The sequence below is a fragment of the Haliotis rubra genome, unplaced genomic scaffold (assembly GCF_003918875.1).
Source record: "Haliotis rubra isolate DU_JTF1 unplaced genomic scaffold, ASM391887v1 Scf520, whole genome shotgun sequence".
Lineage (NCBI taxonomy): Eukaryota > Metazoa > Mollusca > Gastropoda > Lepetellida > Haliotidae > Haliotis > Haliotis rubra.
In genome coordinates this window covers 572,651-594,683 of record NW_025767214.1, presented here as the reverse complement: position 1 = coordinate 594,683, position 22,033 = coordinate 572,651, and the positions used below count along the sequence as shown (strand labels likewise).

At 37.4% G+C, this 22,033-nt stretch overlaps 1 protein-coding gene across 1 annotated transcript; it reads right to left on the bottom strand.

The window, feature by feature from the left end:
• Positions 1-4,280: 4,280 nt before the first annotated feature.
• On the bottom strand, positions 4,281-21,491 carry LOC124252667. The gene is made up of 7 exons (XM_046686329.1): positions 21,411-21,491; positions 20,654-20,779; positions 17,628-17,786; positions 15,800-15,875; positions 14,378-14,605; positions 12,980-13,729; positions 4,281-11,055 (listed from the first exon to the last, which is right to left on the bottom strand). The coding sequence occupies exons 1-7, from the start codon at positions 21,489-21,491 to the stop codon at positions 10,934-10,936; spliced, it is 1,542 nt and encodes a 513-aa protein (XP_046542285.1). The 3' UTR covers positions 4,281-10,933.
• Between the last annotated feature and the right edge of the window lie 542 nt (positions 21,492-22,033).

The following is a 22,033-nucleotide window of genomic DNA, read 5'->3' as shown; positions in this document are numbered from 1 at the left end:
GTTTCCTTCATAAACTCAATACTAGGTTTATATCATAAGTATTTTAGCTAACAAACTCTAAAGGGTTTTTGCTATTATACAATTAGCTTAAGTTTCATCATATCTTAAGCAGTATGGTTACATTATGAAATGTATTAGCTAACAAAACTCTACTGGAGTTTTGCTATTATATATATAGCTTAAAGTTTAATTATATCTTAAGCTCAGTACTATGGTTATAACATAAAAGTATATTAGTTAATAAACTCTAAGGAGTTTTTTGCTATATACATTTAGCTTAAGTCTAATCTTATCTTAAGCTTAGTACTATGGTTACATTATAAATCTATAAGCTAATAAACTCTACAGAGTTTTGGCTATTATATATGTAGCTTAAGTTAATTATATCTTAAGCACAGTACTATACTCATATTGTAAAAATATATTAGCTAACAAACTCTACAGAGTTTTGCTATTATATAGGTAGCTAAAGCTTATTCATATCTCAAGCTCAGCACTATGTCTATATCATATAAGTACATTAACTAACAAACTCTAAAAAGAGTTTTGCTATTATATAATTAGCTTAAGTTTAATCATATCTTAAGCTTAGTACTATGTTTATAATTTAAAAGTAATTTAGCTAACAAACTCTAAGGAGTTTATACTAGCATATTAACAAGCTTAAGTCTATTAGTCTTAAGCATTGTATTAATGTTATATATACTTTATCATAATAAGTACATTGTAATAACCTTTATATGGCAGCTGATAAGTTAGCAGCAGGAATTCATCAGTTCAGTGCCTTTATGAAGTTCCCATAGGGTTATTACAATCATCACAGTTCAAATCACTAATTATTAAAATCCAAAGTATTATATATTCCCACCTCCAATCCGTTGGATTCTACAAGCAAAAAGAGCATGAGTCAGGATAAGGAAAAATATGTAATTTTTTGAGTAAAATTGATATTTTATACTTATCCTGACTCATGAGGTCAGCCCTCCCATCCTCCCCAAATAACACTTTGGATTTCCCTGTAAATTCAAATGTTGGGCTCAGTATATGAGGAGAGAGTGAGGCACATGGGTAGAGGGGTGGCCCTCGTTCCCGGCAGCTTGTGGAAGGGAGGTAACTTCGTGGTGTACTAATTAGTGATTTTACATTGAAGGGAACTTCAATTAGGGAGATACAAGTGTTCCACTATGTTCGCAAGAGGAAGGAGACAAGCAAAAGAGCATGAGTCAGGATAAGTATAAAATATCAATTTTACTCAAAAATTACATTTTGCATGTACAACAAATGCCTAAAATTCGGCTCTAACATTCCGGCCCCTAATTGTTACTTATATCTGAATGTAACAATTACCATGAAATTATATAGAGCGATTTTTTTACTTTAAACAATGCCTTCCTAAGCTACATAAATTGACTAAACAACTAGACGTTATAACAGTGGACATTCTCTCGGAGTTACAATCTTAGTATATTATAGTATGCATGAACTAATCGAAACATATTAGTCGATGCTCTTCATCTTAACTTCAAACTCGTTGTCAAGTTACAGTCTCAAAACAGTTTAAGTGTTACTCTCAGGACACTCAGAAAGCCATCTGGTATCTTTCAGAAATCCATCTATTGACAGTCCTCGAGATACTTCGTTTGCGGGATTGTTTCGAGTATCAACATATTTCCATTGTGATGGGACTGACCCTTCATGAATCACTGATATCCTGTTTGCTACAAAGGTGTGGAATCGCTTTGAATCATTGGCGATGTATCTTAAAACTGACATGCTGTCTGTCCAGAAGTAGGTTTGATCAACTGAAATCTCCAGCTCACGTTTGAGCATGCTGTCCACTCGTATTGCTAAAGTCGCAGCTGATAGCTCCATTCTTGGGATTGTGATGGTCTTAAGTGGAGCAACTCTAGACTTGCTAATAAGAAATGAGCAATTAACTTGTCCAGTGGTACTGACTTGTCTTAAATAGGAAACAGTTCCATAACCCTTTTGACTGGCATCTGAAAAGTGTATTTTGGATATTGCATTCTGATCACTATCCTTGGGTTGAATGCACCTTCTTATCTTCATTTCCTCAAGCCTTTGTAGTTCTGACAACCATTTGGTCCAGTCTTTCTGGGAAGGAATAGGAATGACATCGTCCCATCCTATCTTAAGTCTGCAAAGGTCTTGTAGAATTCCCTTTGCTTTGAGAACAAAAGGACCTGCAAATCCCAGTGGATCATACATGGCGCTGACAGTTGACAGAATGCCTCTTCTCGTTGCTGGTTTGTCTTTGACTGCTATCCTGAACTTAAATGTGTCTGATTCGACACACCATTCTACACCTAATGCCCTCTCCACTGGCAAGGCATCATCTATGTCTAAGTCTTTAACTTGTTTGGCTCTATCCTCTTCTGGGATTTAGTTTATTGCAGCTCTGCTGTTACTTATCCATTTTGTCAAACAAAATCCACCTTTACTGCAGATTTCTCTCAGTTTCTGTGACATCTCAATCGCTATTTCGTCAGAAGCGACTGACGTGAGAGAGTCATCCACATGGAAACTCTTTTCAAGGGCATGGATCACATTGTTGCAAAACATGTGCTTGTTGTCTTTCGCTGTTTCTTTCAGTGCAAAGTTGGCACAACTTGGTGAAGAGACAGCGCCAAACAAGTGCACTTTCATCTGATATTCCTGTAATTCTCCATTGAGATTTCCACTGGGCCACACATTAGCATGCATGTCAATGTGTAAGTGTTGAAAAAGTCTTGAACGTGACACCCCGCGACCCATTTTACCTCACTTTTCGGAAACCACTTTCCGATGCAAGGATGTCATTTTCTATACACCATATAGGGAAATATTTGTTGATAGAGTTGAGACCTGGGTTCGATTCCCCACTTGGGTACAATGTGTTAAGCCCATTTCTGGTGTCTCCCCGCCATGATTTTTTCTGGAATATTGCTAAAGGTGGCGTAAAATCATACTCACTCACTCACTGATGGAGTTGGAGCGTCAAGTTCAGAAATTGATATTTTTACCATGCCTAACATCAATATTGATGTCTTACATAAACGTAACTGCAAATGATTATCAATAATATCTAACTAACATACTGAATATTGTTTTTCACATTTTTGAATTGTTTTGAGTTCTTTTGAAATCATAACCAGTCATTCATGTAATTGTGATAGGCCTCTGCCTCTGAGATTATAATTTACAATTGCAAGTTTGCAAGGATGGTTGGGGATATGGATGACACTGTCTCGTTATTTTATGAATTATTTTGAAACAGGACAACTACTTGCATGTCCAGTCTGAAACAAGTACATGAATGAATTTGAAAACTTTGTGGCTTGTAAACATCTCCACATGCATGTAGAGGGCTTTCATTGAGACAACATTTAGTTGCAGACAGATAGACAGACAGACATTTTATTCAGTAAAAGGCCACTGGCCTACATTCATAAATATATATTTTACATGTTATTATTTATAACATTTATATTTGTTGAAGACATTATATTAACAGGATGTTTTAAATATTTGTCTAGAAATTTATTCCTTTTATCTAAGTAGGTTTTAAAATAAAATAAAACATTTATTAAAACATTTAGCTGATAACTATTATAAAAAAACAGTTGCATTATGCAATTAGTATTCCAAACACATGATAATTTCAACACACAATTAAAATACTAGTAATGATACAATGATTAAATTTCTTGAAACAATCCATGTTCAAGATACACAGGTAACAAATACACAAGGTTTCTACAACAAGTGACCAGATCTGGTATCTGAAATGTAGAAGCGGGTTCGGTAACAGAACCTTTCACAAGTTTTTTGTGTTCAATTTCTCTTGATGTGTAAACCCGTGAAAATCCAGGTTAGAATTGGTCTTCAGTAACCCATGCTTGTTGTAAGAGGCGATTAATGGGATAGGGTGGTCAGGCTCGCTGACTTGGTTGACACATGTCATCATATCCCAGTTGTGTAGATCAATGCTCATGCTATTGATCACTGAATTGTCTGGTCCAGACTAAATTATTTACAGACCACCACCGTACAGTTGGAATATTGCTGACTAAGGCATTAAACAACAAACTAACCAACCAATCTTGATATGTACATAAAATGAAACTACAAAACTGAAATGTAACAATGAGCACTTAACTTTTCCCCGTTGAAGGTGACCATTCTCCACACAGTTTATGATCATGGCCAGTACACAAACACAACAGCAGGAGCAGAATTTCACAAGATGAGTAACAATTACCTTTCTATTAGATTCTATGATGCATGATACAGTGCCACACTCATCTCTGGCCATTCAACTAACATACATTCATGAAAGGGAAGAACATGAATAAAGCTAAATGTCTGTCAGTCATATGATCTTTTCAATTAAAATACAAGAATATAGTGCCACCGTACTGGCAATGTCAACAGCTTTAAGTGTCAACGAAACAGACACTAAACAAATGTTTCGGACAATACTAACACTCAAAACATCTTCAGAAATACTAGGGGTGAGTTGGTTGGCTAAAAGACATAGACCAGTTATATCACAGCTTGTTGGATTTATGGGAAAGTCGCCCCTGTAATGCCCGTCTCAGACGTTTGACAAACCCAGACACATAATCGGGGCAGACTGGGGTTCTAACCAACAATCACTGGTTCCTGGCAAGTTAAAGGGTGACAACTCTGCACAGCATATTGACAACACCTTATACATCTTGGGCAGATGGTAATCTAGCCAAATATCTAATAATTATTTTAAGAAGTTAAGAGCATGATTAAATACAAAGCTAAAAAATATATGTTTTGAAAACTGGAACCCAAGTTACACAATAACCAATTTCCTTTGACATCATTGATGGGAACAAACATGAAGTTTCACCTACTGTGGATCAGTGGTTTCTGATGATCTTACAGAGGAGTTACGTCCTAACACTAACATAAAGTGTCACAAGGACAATGTATCATAAGAGCATTTTGGAGCCTAACTTGTAGAAATTGCGGTTATCATATATGTACATATGAATGAGGATGAGACTTTGGTCATTGAAACATATGCATTTCTTGGACTATAACAATACAAATGTTTTCCGAAGTTTTCTACCCAAGTTGGATTCTTTGAAGATTTTGTACTCACCAACTTCTAGAATGTAAGACATCAACATGGAGATGTAGCAGTCAACATCATCAACAATCACTTTTCCTTGATAACAGTGTAAGAATCTACACTGAAAGCCACAGTTGTCATCCCTAAAGTTGTATGCTTCATGTTTGGAGATGTAGATAAAGTTTAGTAAATGATGAAAAGGTGTGTTTGGTCACACAGACTCACAGCTTTGCTCAATGAGATTTACTTTTGAACTTAAAAGAATCTTTTTCTTGCCCATGAAAGCCGTTTTTCTTATAACTAGCATGGTTATTAAGGACATAAAGTCTGTTCAGGACAGAAAAGAAATAGGTGCAGGCATTTTGTATCCTAACGGTTTTCTGGACATGCAAGCAATTATTCCCATCCCTTGATGAAAAGAATTTCTCATGAATTACATGCACTAGGTACAATCAATCTTAATACTTCATTTAATATTTTTCCCCACCAATTGGAGGATTTCATTCAATGAATTTAGTTATAATTATTCCAAAATATTGGGTGTGTATTAGTGCCAGTCCCCCCCAAAAACATCTATGGATTACAATACAATAGTACTATTGTCTTGTGAAGTTGCAGCCAAAGTTGCAAATACTTAGTTCAACAAACATTTCTATTTTCTTTTTAGGTGACATTTAATGACTGTTTTATTAATTCTAGGTTAAGAAGCATGTTGATCTTATCATTTCATTTGTCCTTTGACAGCATCCTCAGATCAACTGTCAAACTATCAGCGATAAAATAGAAACACAAAGCAAAACTTTTTCCTTCCATGATTACGAGGTGATAGGATGATGAGGTGTATTTGTTTTTTTAGTTTGAGTGATTCCCCTACATATTTTAATTCTTAAGTGAGTTCCCATACTGGAGAAATAGTGAATCAATATATTCAAGTGATATGTATGACTTAAAGTTAGGGCTGGCTAAAATGATCGATAATCGGAAACACAATGTGCAAATTTATGACTTTATTCATGGTCTGCTTCTAAATCATGTTCAGGAAGCTGTTATAGTTAAAAATACATGCAAAAACATGTCACAACTCACCAGCTCACCAGTGTTGTGAAATATAGTAATTTCTGTCAGACATTTTTGCTCAAAGTAACGTCTCCGATATTTATTTATAATCAATCAAAATTTAGTTAATTATTATCAATCTCTATCATCTTTAGTGGTAGCCAGCCCTTCCTAAATTGTTATGGTTGAAATATATTTTCGCTGAAATTTTGAATAATGACCACTAATTGATTGTTTGTAGTTTGGGGGCATTCTGTACTCTTTTTATTATGATTGTTAGAGAGTGCTGCATGTAATTTAGTAACATGGACACACATCACAATGAAGTTTTACTTTTATTCACATTTAGATTGTACCTTGGTCAATAAAAACATGTTCAGGTAGAAAGTCAAACAAATCAGACATTATTAATTAAGCAGTTGTTCATTTCTGATAATTTCATAGTTGATCCTACTTTCTTCTTCGGAGATTATAACATGCACATAGGTGAAGTATCATCTTCGTAGATGTGAGGTAGAAAAGTATCATCCACACAGATTAATGTCTTCAACAAAGATGAAAGTGGTGGAAAATATTGTGTAAGTAGTACTGTGTAGTAGATGTAGGTATGATCTATGTAGATTAAAATATACACGAACATGATCATTATTTTTTAGCCCAATACACTTCCATACAAAATACCATGGTTATACAAACCAGAAGGGCATTGACCCTACCTCCTTGTCTAATGTGATGGCCGTATTGAGAATCAGGTCAGAGCCTCTGGCAACGTACAGGTATGTCTGACTGGCATTATAGAAGCTGATGAATAAGAAGAAAGGTATGACACTTTCTGGATGACAACGTCTTTATTATTTTATTATGCAACGTTTCAGTATATATTCTTATACCGTTGTAAAGCAAGAGTGAAGTATGCATGGTGATGATGATTTGGAGATTTAACACGTGCGTTACGACATAATGTGTATTTCACAGCACAGAACTGACTTATATACACCTAACAGTGATTAAAGGCACAATGTCGTTATCTGAAAATAAATAATGTATTGCTCTCAATAATACTATCAGCCCTCTGGGAAGCCACCATATAATTTATTCCCCCCCAAAATTATGTATTTAGATTACAATATTAAATTCAAAAGTTGGAATGAATTAATGTAATGTTGCATAAAGTCGACTCTCGTACCCTCTACCGTCCAAACATTATTTTGAGCGCAACACCATAGAGTTATGTCCCTTAGAGCACTCTTTATGAATATTGTACACACAACTTGTGATTGAAACCAGTTCGGCAAACACCAACAATACCGCATGCGGGAGTTTTCGATGTACGGAGCAATTGTTTACCTTCCATACATGGCAAGTGTTCTCTGTTTGGAAGCTGTTCGCCTCAAAGTTTCAGTTATCGATTTCAGGCAAGTCATAAGGGATAATAATTCTTTTATTATAGGGATCAGTTGGGAGCTAAAGTGAGTGCATATGCCTCAACATATGTAATATAGGCCAAAATATCGTTGAAAATTTGTGACATTGTGCCTTTAAGTAAGACAACATGACGGTATGCATGAAAGGGATTAACAACAATAACACTGGATATTTGTAATAACACAATAACAATCGGAGGAAGCCTTCAATCAACAGAGACCAAGGATATCTCATCCTATCCGCCTACAATGAACTGATAAAAACAATAGAACCGAGCTTTCTAGTCATCTTTGCTAATTAATCAAATCTGCTATAATTATTTTGTTCCACCTTTTCAACAGTTGACTTCCTCCAATTATTACAGCAACAGATACAGAAATGTCATACACATATATATGGTCCAATACATTCGTTAAACGGGCAGAAGCTCACCTTCTTTCACATTTCATATTTAATTCATTGGAGGAATTGGGAGGAGTTGCAGAGCAGAGACAAGTTAAATACAAGAACAGACAGCCATGGTGAAAACTGTGAATATCAAAATAGTGGAAAAGTTTATATCACTTCCATGCCTATGGAGATTTGTGTCATGCAGGTAGCAGATGTAGTTAAAGATCTATGTGTCCATCCTGAGTTATCTTTGGAGAACCACGTCAACAACTCGAGCAGAAGCTGCTTCATCCAGCTTACAAATATTGGAAATATAAGGAGGTATCTCAACAAAGAGTCTGCTATCATCCTTGTTTTGTCATAGTCATTTCCAAGGTAGACTACTACAATAGCCTGTTCTGGGGTGCTCCTCAGATAACAATCAATAAGCTCCAGATAATACAAAATACTGCGGCAAGAATTGTGACTCTCAAACATGATCATATAACTCCCATTCACCAAAGTCTTCATTGTTTTCTACAAATTCCTGTGCCTTGCATACAAATATTGCTGGTGATGCACCAGAGTACCTGTGTACTGCAGCCTTACAGACCACTGAGAATCTCAGATCGCAAGCACAACATCTCCTCTGTTCTGAAAACACTACAAGCATCACTCTTTCTCTCACTTGGCAGCGACAAAATGGAATCAACTTCCTATCAAAATAAGACTTGCTCCAACTTTTGAATTGTTTAAAACTTTTCTGAAGACCCATCCGTTTAAAAGAGCTTTATTTAACTAGACTTTTAATGTGCGCTTCGAGCATGCAATCAGCGTGGAGTATAACGCAATATTATGCACTAGTATTATAATTATTATTATCTACTACTCTGCTGGTTGGAAATGGCTTCACAATAACAAATTGAGGACCCAGTGTTACGTCAATAAAAGGTAGGATTTTGTGATACTTCAGCAGACAGAGACTCAGCTGTGAGAATGATCTCATTATGTACAATTCTCTAAAACCAACCATACCTGTGAAGATCCGAGTTAGAATTTACCGGGTCTTCAGTGACCCATGTTTGTCGTAAGAGGTTTTGTTGTATATTGGGTGGTCAGGCTTGCTGACTTGGTTGACACATGTCATCGTATCCCTTTTGCGTAGATCGATGTTCATGCTGTTGATTATCTGGTCCAGACTCAATTATTTACAGACCGCCCTATGGCTGAAATGGTGCTGAGTCTGGCGTTAAACAACAAACCAACCAATCTAAACCAACCATATTCCAGAATAATCAATTTAGAAATCCCCAACCTCTTCCTCCTCTTCATCATCATCATCAATAAAATAATGTATATGTGGTACACAGGCCTGGATATAAACAGATTAAATCCTGTAAAATGAAATCTCTTTGATAATAACGGCCATGTTTTATGTTATATATGTAGAACTATAAATTATAATTATCAAACATGAGTATCACATTGTATTTACAATATACTCACTCAAATGCAAGGCTCTTACAGTTGCACATTTAAGAAAAAGTCTCACACCATGCATATAATACGAAATATCCCCATTAGACTGTAATGTACCCATGATATCTGAGCATCATCGGTGCATTTTAGAGTGGTGCATTTCCAATGTTGCTCAGTAAATTACCATTTATCTAACTGTAAACAAACGAATCATACTAAGATGAGGAACCTTTATAAACATTCAATTTACGGATTCAACCTAAAACAAAAAGAAACATTTATATTTCTAAAACTGAAATTTAAAATAAATAATTAAAAACTTACACAATGGGTATTAATAATTTATTCATATTTAAGATAACACTTATATCGTTAGGCAAGTGAAAGCAAAGTATGAAAACAAAATTTAAAAATAAAAAAGATGTACTTTTATCCAATACACTTACCCATTACAACACAAGCAACAAATACTGATATACCCTGGACGAAGTGGAATCATTTTCAGAAATCTCAGCTTCTACAGACACATCAGACAAATAGGAGTCCCAGCCAGTAGGAGCCTCTTGTACTCGAATGTAAGCAGCAGTGCAAGAGTTGTGCAATAGAAAGCAGCAGAGAGGCTGAAGGATCTTGTCCAACAGCACCTAAACTAAGTACATGTAGCTTGTATCAAATAAACATACAAGAGGCGAAACAATATGATGAGGCATGATACGATACGTATCCTGATAATTTGGGTCTGACACATATTTCACAAGTATATAGTCTCTTCCTGGATCATGGTTTTCAAATTTCACTAACAAATATGGGATATTGAGGAGGAGAAAAAAATATTCTATATATTATTAATCAAATGTTCTTACATCAATATAACTTGCAATGAAACAAATTGTATGCATTTCACCTTGTACCTCACATCACGATGCTGTACTGTATTGTCGCACCAATAAGACTGTTTACACAGACAAGTCTCACATGAAGGGTAAGAGTCCTTAAGAGGCTGCAATCAGTGTGACCTTCACATTCCATCTGTATGAACATAACTAAAGAATTCTTCTTCTCAATAAATGTTAGCACACCATATTTGATCATACTTCTAACACAAATTACTTAACAGACATCAGAACACAATATCATTTTTTTTTATATCACATCAATAGACACAGGTGAAAAAACTCAACCCATCTTGCCTTAAAGCAGACAGACTAATGTTCAGTTGGGATTGGTGTAATCTAGAATGTATCACAATCTGATTCATAATGTTTTGTGTCCGTTTTCTTTGCAATAATGTGAACATGGAATGCATTGTTGTCCCGTAAGGAAGTTAGATCCTGTTGTATGTAATGATGTATTCTGGGTAACATAGTTCCGGTTCGTAGACAACAAATTCTCGGAACAGCCACGATCCGTCACCAATAACAGAATGACACTGACCATGATTTTGGTCACATGATTCATTCCTGTGTTTTGTATCTAACAGAATGAAGGTGGAAGTTAGATCCTGTTGCCTGGATATTTTGGGGAGTTTTTGTCATTTGTGATGAATGGTTCTCCAAGAGTCATCCTCATCAGAATCATCTGCTTGCTTGATCCTTGTTTTCTCGCTGTCTTGTCATCTGCAATGAATGATGCAACACTGTTGGATGCAATCCTAAACCACAATCATCATCATAATAATAACAAGTGTTTGCCACTAATATGGCAATATCCCCTGCAGCTAAAGAAGAATGAAATATTTATAACATATTTTCTACTTTTAATTTTTTGGTCACATACAAGAAATGACTGGTGTCTGCATAATCACCCAATGTAGGCTGTAGACATAAATGAAGACACTGGGTACAATGTTTTATGAGACATCGCGTTTACATAAGTTTGAAAAGTGGTCAAAGTGTCGTGGTGACCTTGAACATAAAGTTAAGGTCACCCAAATCAAATAGTGTCTGCATAATCACCCAATGTAGGCTGTCGACAAAACTGAAGACACTAGGTGCAATGTGTTATGAGATATCTCATTTACATAAGTTTGAAAAGTGGTCAAAGTGTTGTGGTGACCTTGAAGATAAGGTCAAGGTCACACAAATCAACTGGTGACTGCATAATTGCCTAATGTAGGCTCTCACCAAATTTGAAGACACTCGGATACAACAGTGCATGAGATATCATGTTAACAAGAGTTTGAAAAGTGGTCAAAGTGTCATGGCGACCTTGAAAATAAGGTCAAGGTCATAAAAATCGACTACTGTCTGCTTAATCTCCCCCAATGTAGGCTGTCACCAAGTTTGAAGACATTGGGTACAACAGTTCATGAGATATCACGTTAACAAGAATCGGAAAGAACGGACAGACGCTGACGGATGCCGCGTTGCTGCAGGGGACAATAATGACTATTTATAAAGCATCTGTTTACATGCACTTGTGCATGCTCAAGGCGCTGACACATTATTACCCAGATAACCCAAGCTGCCTTTGAGGTGCTGGAAGGTTAACAGTCATATGACTTATCCCACTTGGTACCCATTCACTGCTGGGGTGAACAGAAGCACTTCATGAACAAACTCGCTTGCCTAGGGTCAGAGCACATGTATCACATGTGTTTTGTTGAGGGGCAGGCCTGAAGTCCAAGAAACTCTCAGAAGTCTCAGGAAATGAGAATATAGCTGGGACATTGCTGAGGATTATCTATGGACTGCCGAGATATAGCTGGGACACTACTGAGATTATCTACAGACTGCCGTGATATAGCTGGGACACTACTGAGATTATCTACAGACTGCCGTGATATAGCTGGGACACTGCTGAGGATTATCTACAGACTGCTGAGATATAGCTGGGACATTGCTGAGGATTATCTATGGACTGCCGAGATATAGCTGGGACACTACTGAGATTATCTACAGACTGCCGTGATATAGCTGGGACACTGCTGAGGATTATCTACAGACTGCTGAGATATAGCTGGGACACTGCTGAGGATTATCTACAGACTGCTGAGATATAGTTGGGACACTACTGAGGGTTATCTACAGACTGCTGAGATATAGTGCTGAGGGGGACACTGCTGAGGATTATCTACAGACTGCTGAGATATAGTTGGGACACTGCTGAGGATTATCTACAGACTGCTGAGATATAGTTGGGACACTTCTGAGGATTATCTACAGACTGCTGAGATATAGCTGGGACACTGCTGAGGATTATCTACAGACTGCTGAGATATAGCTGGGACACTACTGAGGATTATCTACAGACTGCTGAGATATAGTTGGGACACTACTGAGGATTATCTACAGACTGCTAAGATATGGTTGGGACACTTCTGAGGATTATCTACAGACTGCTGAGATATAGCTGGGACACTGCTGAGGATTATCTACAGACTACTGAGATATAGCTGGGACACTACTGAGGATTATGTACAGACTGCTGAGATATAGCTGGGACATTGCTGAGGATTATCTACGGACAGCTGAGATATAGTTGGGACACGGCTGAGTATTATCTACACACTGCTGAGATATTAAACCAAAGATTACATACCGGTGTACTGGTCTGCCTTAGTTGAACTTTCAGCTCCGTAGACTCCACTTCCAAACATTGCAAGAGTGTTGCCAACTCGAGAATCTAATCCGCTGGTCAAAATTGCTTGCAGTTTGTCAATTTTTGTGCCATGAAAAAAGTAGTATTCATTGACCTCAGAATACATGTCCTTCGTCAGTAAATCAATCTTCTGTATCGAAGTCAACACAGGCCCTTTTGAATTGTGGAGTTTCTCAATTGGCGTGCAGTTATAACCATATCTACAAGCGTCAGTAAACCGAGTTGACCTCTTTTGACAATATCTTTTAAATAATTCTGGATTCTCAAGCCTCTCTATGTCTGTGACTTTGATTGCTTTGTGAGTAAGATTTGCAGCATCCTTCCCATGACCAACCAGTGTGGAATCCCAGGTTTTCTGAACAAGTGTGTCTATGGCATTGTACGTTGCCTTGTCCACTTTCACCAGATAATAACTGCTTTTTGGACTTTGTGTAAATAAACCTTTCATGATATCTGCAAGTGATTGAGTATTTTTGAATTGAGTCCAGTAGGAAGGTGTCTGAAATTCAGTCATTGAACCCATTTCTGCCAGAAACTCCCTCGTTCCTAGATTTCCTCTTGTAGGTTTAGGTTTGTGTTCAGTCTTCCTTATTTGAAGAAGAATTTCCTGGACCTTCACCTTCACCAGAAGAACACACTGCTTCTCTCCTTTCAGCTTCAGTAGTGGTTTGCCTTTTTTACTTCTCTTGTCTGCAGATACACAAGGAACGAATTAGTCACATGTTTTGTTTGAAGACAAGACGAGGGCTGGCTATTGCTATAGACCATAGAGATAGACAATCTTAACGAAAAATCGATCAATTATCGATAAATATCAGACTTTAATGTACAAAAAAATCTCAAACAAATAAATGCATAGATTAAAAACAAAACAGCATCCTGAACATAATTTAAAAGTAGCAATACATAAAGTCCTAATTCTGTGTTCTGTGTGAGAAAATTAAATTAATGTTTATATTCTATCACAAAAGTTTAGTATGATATTTTCGATAACACAATTTTCATAATGATAATCATTAATAACTTTTCCTATCGATGATATTTCCTATTATCAATCTTTTAGCCAGTGCTAGAAATGACTGATACATGGGTTTCATGCGATGATAATGTCGCAATAAAGGTGTTAGATGGTTTCATTTGTGAGCTGTGAATTTTGGGGGTCAAGGGTCACTTGGGTACCGAAACAAATTACATATGCAAATCTTAGATGGTCTGATTCTTCTTGAAACAAAACTTACCAAACATACAAGAACATGTGTGTCACATATGGATTCAGTTGAAATTTACAAACAATACAGAATGAAGGGGAGATAGCAGAGAGCTCTGACAATGTCCTACCGGGATTGGGAAACTTTATCCATATTCCATTATGTTTGGCTGTGGACTGCATGCTTTCTATAGATTTCTTGTGAAGCTTCAGCAGATCTTCATGTTCAATAATCTCTACGTGTAAGAAATTATCCTTCAGTTGTTGGGCAAGAGCTGCCTTGGCATCGCTGCACGTCTTCTTATCCTTTCCGTATATCACAACACTAGCTGTCTTGGCCTCCGCTGTGGGAATACGTCCTGTAAGGGTTGGTATAAAGGATTTAATTTTGGTAAACTGTGACAGGTTTGCATTGTACTTATATTGTACTTTCATGATGACTTAAGATTGGTTGTTCAGGTTATGTACACTGATATTGATACTGATTTAAAGGGTCAAGTTAGGACCTCGGCTATCTAGGCGATCGGCTGATCTACGGTCATGGCTGTCTTTTCCTAGAATGGCTCCCCCGGGACCATGTGTTATGTTTTCTACTGATATGGTTCAGGGACTATCCCCTAAATACCCATTTTGTTGGATGCGATTAACTGATGGCAATTGTTTATTCTTATCATGGTGGAATACAGCCGACACAGATGATGTCATGAACGGGGCCAGTGTGGAGCTAGTTGGTACTATTTACCCCAGCACTAGCCATACTGGCAATACACCATGTATGAGTCAGTCAGGTGACAATTCCCTCCAAGGTTACCTATGGAAGTCAGATATCTGTAGTGATGTGAACATCAAGTATACAACAGAAAGCCTCCTTCAAAAACGGGACAGTGGGGTAGCCTCGAGGTGGAAGCGTTCGCTTGTCACGCCAGAAGACCCGGGTTCGATTTCCCAGATGGCTACAATGTGTGAAGCCCATTTCTGGTGTCCCACGCTGCGATATTGCTGGAATATTGCTAAAAGCAGCACAAAACCATACTCACTCACGCCTTCAAATGACATTTTTTCCCTAGGTCTAGGTAATAGAATGTCTTGTAAGTGTGGCCAATCAATTTGATTTTTTAAACAAAATGTGTTTAACTCTTATTAGTTAATAAACATGGCCAGTGCAAAATGAACTTTAACAGAAAATCCCTTGCCCCATAAGTAAAGCTTACGTGACAAAATAAGGAAGAATAATATCTGTTGTTTCAAAATGAAGTAAAATGGTTATCTCCCTTCTTGTGTTGATCTACTTCAAGATTTGGACTTTGAGGGAAGAAAAATTTCGGAATTTTATTTTAATAAACAATTGTGAACTTTTGATCAGGCAGCTAGATAAACACAACCTCTCAACTCATACAGACACATTTGTATATTTCAAGAGAAATGTCTGTATAGTGTATGGTACTGTTTGTAAAGTATTCAAGCAAGGGGACATTGAACTATCCGACACGCTGTACAATCTGACATTTTTCCCTGGTCCCAGTGAGTGTTGGATTATACAGCTTCCACTGTACCTTCTTGTGAAGACCTAGCGATTTGCCTGAGTGTGGCATAGTCATCCGTGTCGTGGTGAGAGTCATCGTAATGATGCTGCTTGTGCACTGCCACTAGTCAGCTGATCCATGAAGGTCTGGAGTGTGGGCGGGTCATACACCACAAAAGTCACATTCTGGAGAGAGAAGATCACTGTTTCACAGAGACATTGGTTGCAAACATACCACACAACTTCACATATTGAGTCCCAAATGGCTCAGTCCAGGCAGACAAAACATTACAATTGGAGGAATCAAAATTTTACTTTCTACAAATCACAGCTTCCTTCTTGTATCATTTTCCAAGCCTTTCTTTAGACAGAGACAATACCATAAAGGGACATCCCTCCCCAACAGTATATTATTCACCGTCAGCCCTACGGTCTGGTTACTGAATATATATAATTTTAAACAAACAATTTCTTTTGAATTGAAAAGGAGCCCAAGTGAAGGGAGATTCAGAGCCTGATGAAATCTAGACTTGCTTAATTTAGGACTTTAGTATTGCAGAAAGGATGGATGGATGAGAAACTAATTTGGGGTGACATTTAAGAGATACTTCTGGCACCATGCTGTTAACCTCCAAATGCATAATTAATGGGCAGATAGTCACAACAGACCATTCTGGTAACCATGGAAACATGATATTGCATCCACGGTTAAATTAATTCCCTTTGCAGAGATTTTACTGACGACAACCAACAAAAATCCAGTAAAACATAGTTCAAAACAGAATACAATTATCTTTTTATCAATATCCAATTAGCATGAATGAGTGAGTGAATTTAATTTTACGCCGTTTTTAGCAATATTTCAGCAACATCATGGCGGGGGACACCAGAATGGGGCTTCACACATTGTACCCATGTGGGGAGTGAACCAAGGTCTTCGGCTTTAATCATTAGGCTACCCCACCACCAATCAACAAATGTCATTTGGCTACAAAGAGTTCAGTGAACCTGTGTTTCTTTCATGTACTATATATGCCCTTGAAAGCCTGGCATCTATTTCTGCCTACTTGGCCATGAAAGACTTTATTCACTGAAAGGATTCTGACATTAACCTTGATGTTTCATTTTTAATATCTACAACATGGGGTGTAATTCTCATAACCCAAGCTCTGAAGAAAAAGACAGTGGTGTTTGGCTACTATATGACACTGGTAAAATCTTCCCCAAAGTTTTTGATCAAAGAAAAAGATGGTTAACAATGGCTGCCTGTGAGTGAAGACATGAGATCAAAGAGACCAACAGACATGACAACAAATGTGTTACATCATTACCTTTGTTTTATTTAGAAACAAAGAGAGTGAGTGTATATATGAATCCCGGATGGGACCCATTGCAGACAAACAAAGATCACCATTAAACATGAAGCGGGTGTCTTTCAAGTATGCTGGGCATAGTGCAAACTAAACTGAATATTTCAACTCTTTTTGACATATTTATGACAAAAAAACATCGTGGATATTCTGACAGTTCTTCACAATGGTTTGATCTTTCAAAAAATGACAGCTGTGTGTTCAATGGTTTCTGAGGAGAAAAGGTTGGTGTGAAGACTATTGCAAAGTTGTTAGGGAAATAGGAGAATTCAGTTTTCAAAAAGGGTTGTGGACAGATGGAACAGGATTATGCTATGAGCTCTCTTCGATGATGTCTGACATGATCTAAAAGTGCCTCAGAATTTTCAAGGCTTTACTAAAGTTGACAGAATAGGCTCTGGCACACGTAAAATGAACCCTGTTTGTGTGGTGATGTTAAGTGCCAGGATACCATCTAGATATGGTGTCACAGCAGAAGCAAGTACTCACGGCTACTGAGGAAGCCTTGGCACTGTCTATAAGACAAGAAGCCACAAAGTCCGGAGGGTACTTGAGGAGTACCCCACATCCCAGTGAAGGGAAGGCAATCGATGTTGTGTTGTAACCTTCCGCCAACTTGAAGCACTCACGGATAATATCCATGTATTCCTTGAAAATTGCAAAATAATGTGAGTATTTGCTGTGCTCAGATTTGTCATATAAAGGTTAGTGTACAGGGTCCTGTTCAAAAAGTTTGTAACGCTATGGCATTCATAAGCCTATGATAGCATAGAGTTACGACAGGTCGTAAATTTACGAACGCTTTGTAGATTGGGACCCAGGACCTGAAATCTAGACTTTTCACTTTGTATCCATACTTCCTTGCTGAACTGTTTTTATTTATAACTTAAATTATCTGAGTTTGATAGAGCATTAATTGTATCTGGTATTTGATCTCATTAAGATTTGAGAGGCAGCTTTGACATTTTGTCTTTGCTGTTAGCTGTTTTGCAGAGCAGTGTATTGTTTTACAAAGGGGTAAGGTGGTTAACCAGTGTATTGCTCTACAATTCTATGTACAGAGTTGCTCCCTTTATTGGATGTGACTTGCACTTGATACGGCTTGATAATGATTCTTGTTCCGTTTGCAACAAACCAATGTGGTTTGTCTTTCTGTCCCAAGGTAAACATCTACGACAAGCCTGGGTATACATTCCCCAACAAAATATAAAACCGTGATTAAAATGAACAAGAAGACAAAGTCATCAATATCCCACGCAATGGCAAAATACTCGTCATGATTATGTCTACGAGTTTTGATTATGTCAAATATTTAGGTGTGTATATAGAAAAGTGGAAGGAGAGTACTGAAAGGTTTTTAAAGTTCTGCTCCAGAAAGGAGCACTATCATCAATTTCAGTCAAAGTCGAACTTGTTTCCATGGAAACGCCAAACATATTTGATTCAGAATTCCAAAACTACCAAAAGGCACCAGTACACCACCAGATCTATCTATGTGCCAAGTTTGGTAAAGAAATATTGAAAGGTTTTAGAGTTCTGCTCCGGAAAAGAGCACAACCACCAATTTCAGTCTATGTCGAACTTGTTGCCATGGAAACGCCAAAAATATTTGATTCAGAATTCCAAAACTACCAAAAGGCACCAGTACACCACCAGATCTATCTATGTGCCAAGTTTGGTGAAGACATATTGAACGGTTTTAGAGTTTTGTCTCGAAAAGAGCACTACCATTAATTTCAGTCAAAGTCGAACTTGTTGCCATGGAAACGCCAAACATATTTTATTCAGAATTTAAACTACCAAAAGGCACCAGTACACCACCAGATCTATCTATGTGCCAAGTTTGGTAAAGAAATATTGAAAGGTTTTAGAGTTCTGTCTCGAAAAGAGCACAACCACCAATTTCAGTCTATGTCGAACTTGTTGCCATGGAAACGCCAAACATATTTTATTCAGAATTCCAAACTACCAAAAGGCACCAGTACACCACCAGATCTATCTATGTGCCAAGTTTGGTGAAGACATATTGAAAGGTTTTAGAGTTCTGCTTCGAAAAGAGCACAACCATTAATTTCAGTCAAAGTCGAACTTGTTTCCATGGAAACGCCAAACATATGTTATTCAGAATTCCAAAACTACCAAAAGGCACCAGTACACCACCAGATCTATCTATGTGCCAAGTTTGGTAAAGAAATATTGAAAGGTTTTAGAGTTCTGCCCTCGAAAAGAGCACAACCACCAATTTCAGTCTATGTCGAACTTGTTGCCATGGAAACGCAAAAATATTTGGCAGAATTCCAAAACTACCAAAAGGCACCAGTACACCACCAGATCTATCTATGTGCCAAGTTTGGTGAAGACATATTGAACGGTTTTAGAGTTTTGCTCGAAAAGAGCACTACCATTAATTTCAGTCAAAGTCGAACTTGTTTCCATGGAAACGCCAAACATATTTGATTCAGAATTCCAAAACTACCAAAAGGCACCAGTACACCACCAGATCTATCTATGTGCCAAGTTTGGTAAAGAAATATTGAAAGGTTTTAGAGTTCTGTCGAAAAGAGCACAACCACCAGATCTATGGAAACGCCAAAAATATTTTATTCAGAATTTAAAACTACCAAAAGGCACCAAGTCTTGGTTTGGTAAAGAAATATTGAAAGGTTTTAGAGTTCTGCCCGAAAAGAGCACAACCACCAATTTCAGTCTATGTCGAACTTGTTGCCATGAAAACGCCAAAAATATTTTATTCAGAATTCCAAAACTACCAAAAGGCACCAGTACACCACCAGATCTATCTATGTGCCAAGTTTGGTGAAGACATATTGAAAGGTTTTAGAGTTCTGTCTCGAAAAAGAGCACTACCATTAATTTCAGTCAAAGTCGAACTTGTTTCCATGGAAACGCCAAAAATATTTGATTCAGAATTCCAAAACTACCAAAAGGCACCAGTACACCGCCAGATCTATCTATGTGCCAAGTTTGGTAAAGAAATATTGAAAGGTTTTAGAGTTCTGCTCCGGAAAAGAGCACAACCACCAATTTCAGTCTATGTCGAACTTGTTGCCATGGAAACGCCAAAAATATTTGATTCAGAATTCCAAAACTACCAAAAGGCACCAGTACACCACCAGATCTATCTTGGTGCCAAGTTTGGTAAAGAAATATTGAACGGTTTTAGAGTTCTACTCCGGAAAAGAGCACAACCACCAATTTCAGTCTAAGTCGAACTTGTTGCCATGGAAACGCCAAAAATATTTTATTCAGAATTCCAAAACTACCAAAAGGCACCAGTACACCACCAGATCTATCTATGTGCCAAGTTTGGTAAAGAAATATTGAACGGTTTTAGAGTTCTGCTCCGGAAAAGACAAATGTGCACGGACGAACGGACGGACGGACGCACGCACGCACGGATGGAGTCCATTTTAATACCCCCCGCAAAACGCCTTGCGGGGGATAATAACTATCACAAATGGCATGAATGGGATGAATGTGAAGAGATGTTTTTGTACCTGTTGTGAACCACTATGATACTTATTGAGGATCACGTGATACACATAGCTACAGGGCAGGTTGCCACCTCCTGGTGTCACAATGATGCCAGAGATTTCTGGGGTGCTTTTCTCCATCTCAAATGCCTGGAAAGTACGAAAAGATAATCTCTGTGAGCAGCAAAAAACAGTTGCTCTGAACACCTTGGTCAATTATTGCATTGCAAATTTTGGCATGGACTCTGAACTGCAAGAAGGAAAATTTGATCAATATTTTTTTTTCCAGAAATTAGGTTTGTTTTTAGAACATGCAGTCACAATTTCTCAATTGTCAGACAATACAAATATGTAAAATCCTGTCATGAGTGAATAATCCTAGTTTATGTTACACATACTTCTACACATGATGGCCTAAACCTTCAGTGTAAGCCAGTCATATACCAAACAGACTCACCATGGGACATATAGTGGATGACGTAAACACTATGCTTGTAGCTGACAATTTTAAGTTTTTAATACTTTTTAATCACATATTAAATCTCTGATAGTTGTCACAGAGTTGATTTAAAAATTTGAAAAGTGGAATGCAGACATAAATATTGTCCAATCCAAATGCTTGATCTAATGGTTGTTTCATGGTCACTTATTAGAGGTGGTGGGTATCTGAGATTGGCGTCCTACAATAATTCACCACTTCCTAAATCGTTCCCAAATCATACATTTTTATTTGCCCAGTATATAAAGTCTATGTCCAGTCCCTAACATAAAATCAACAAACCTGTACAAATGCTTTTCCACCTGCACGTGTAAAGGCCTGAGACACAGCTGTAGATCTAAGGTCAAGGTCATCAGTTACCATATTCACCAGCACAGTTGCCTGTGAAAACATTGTACAGTTGTTAATCCTTGTGTTTCATCATAGGAGACAACAGAGTTAACAAAATATACACACATGAATTCATCCACAAAACTTAACTGACATGATGAGATATTGAAGGTAAACATTCTAATCTGGCATTTTAAACACATGATGCGAGTTGTGTTCCAAAGTCACTTTAACACAATTAAATCGGCAGTTATATAAAAGGTTTATCTCAACACGCTTTGGGTGAACTTCAAACAATTTATCATCAGCCCAGGGTTTTAAGTAGACTAAGGCTTAGTCTCTGAATATATATAATTTTGATAGTAACAAACAAGCCCATTTATATTGAAAAGGAGCCCTAGGGAGACCAGAGATTCAGATTCCTGAACCTGAGGAAATCTAGACTTGCTTTATTTAGGGCTTTAGCACTGCAGAGAGGGCTTGGCAGTAGGGAAATTAATGTGGTTCAGGGACTGTGAGACAGACTAGGTTTTAAGTAACACAGAAATATCACACAAACCTACAGAATGAACTCA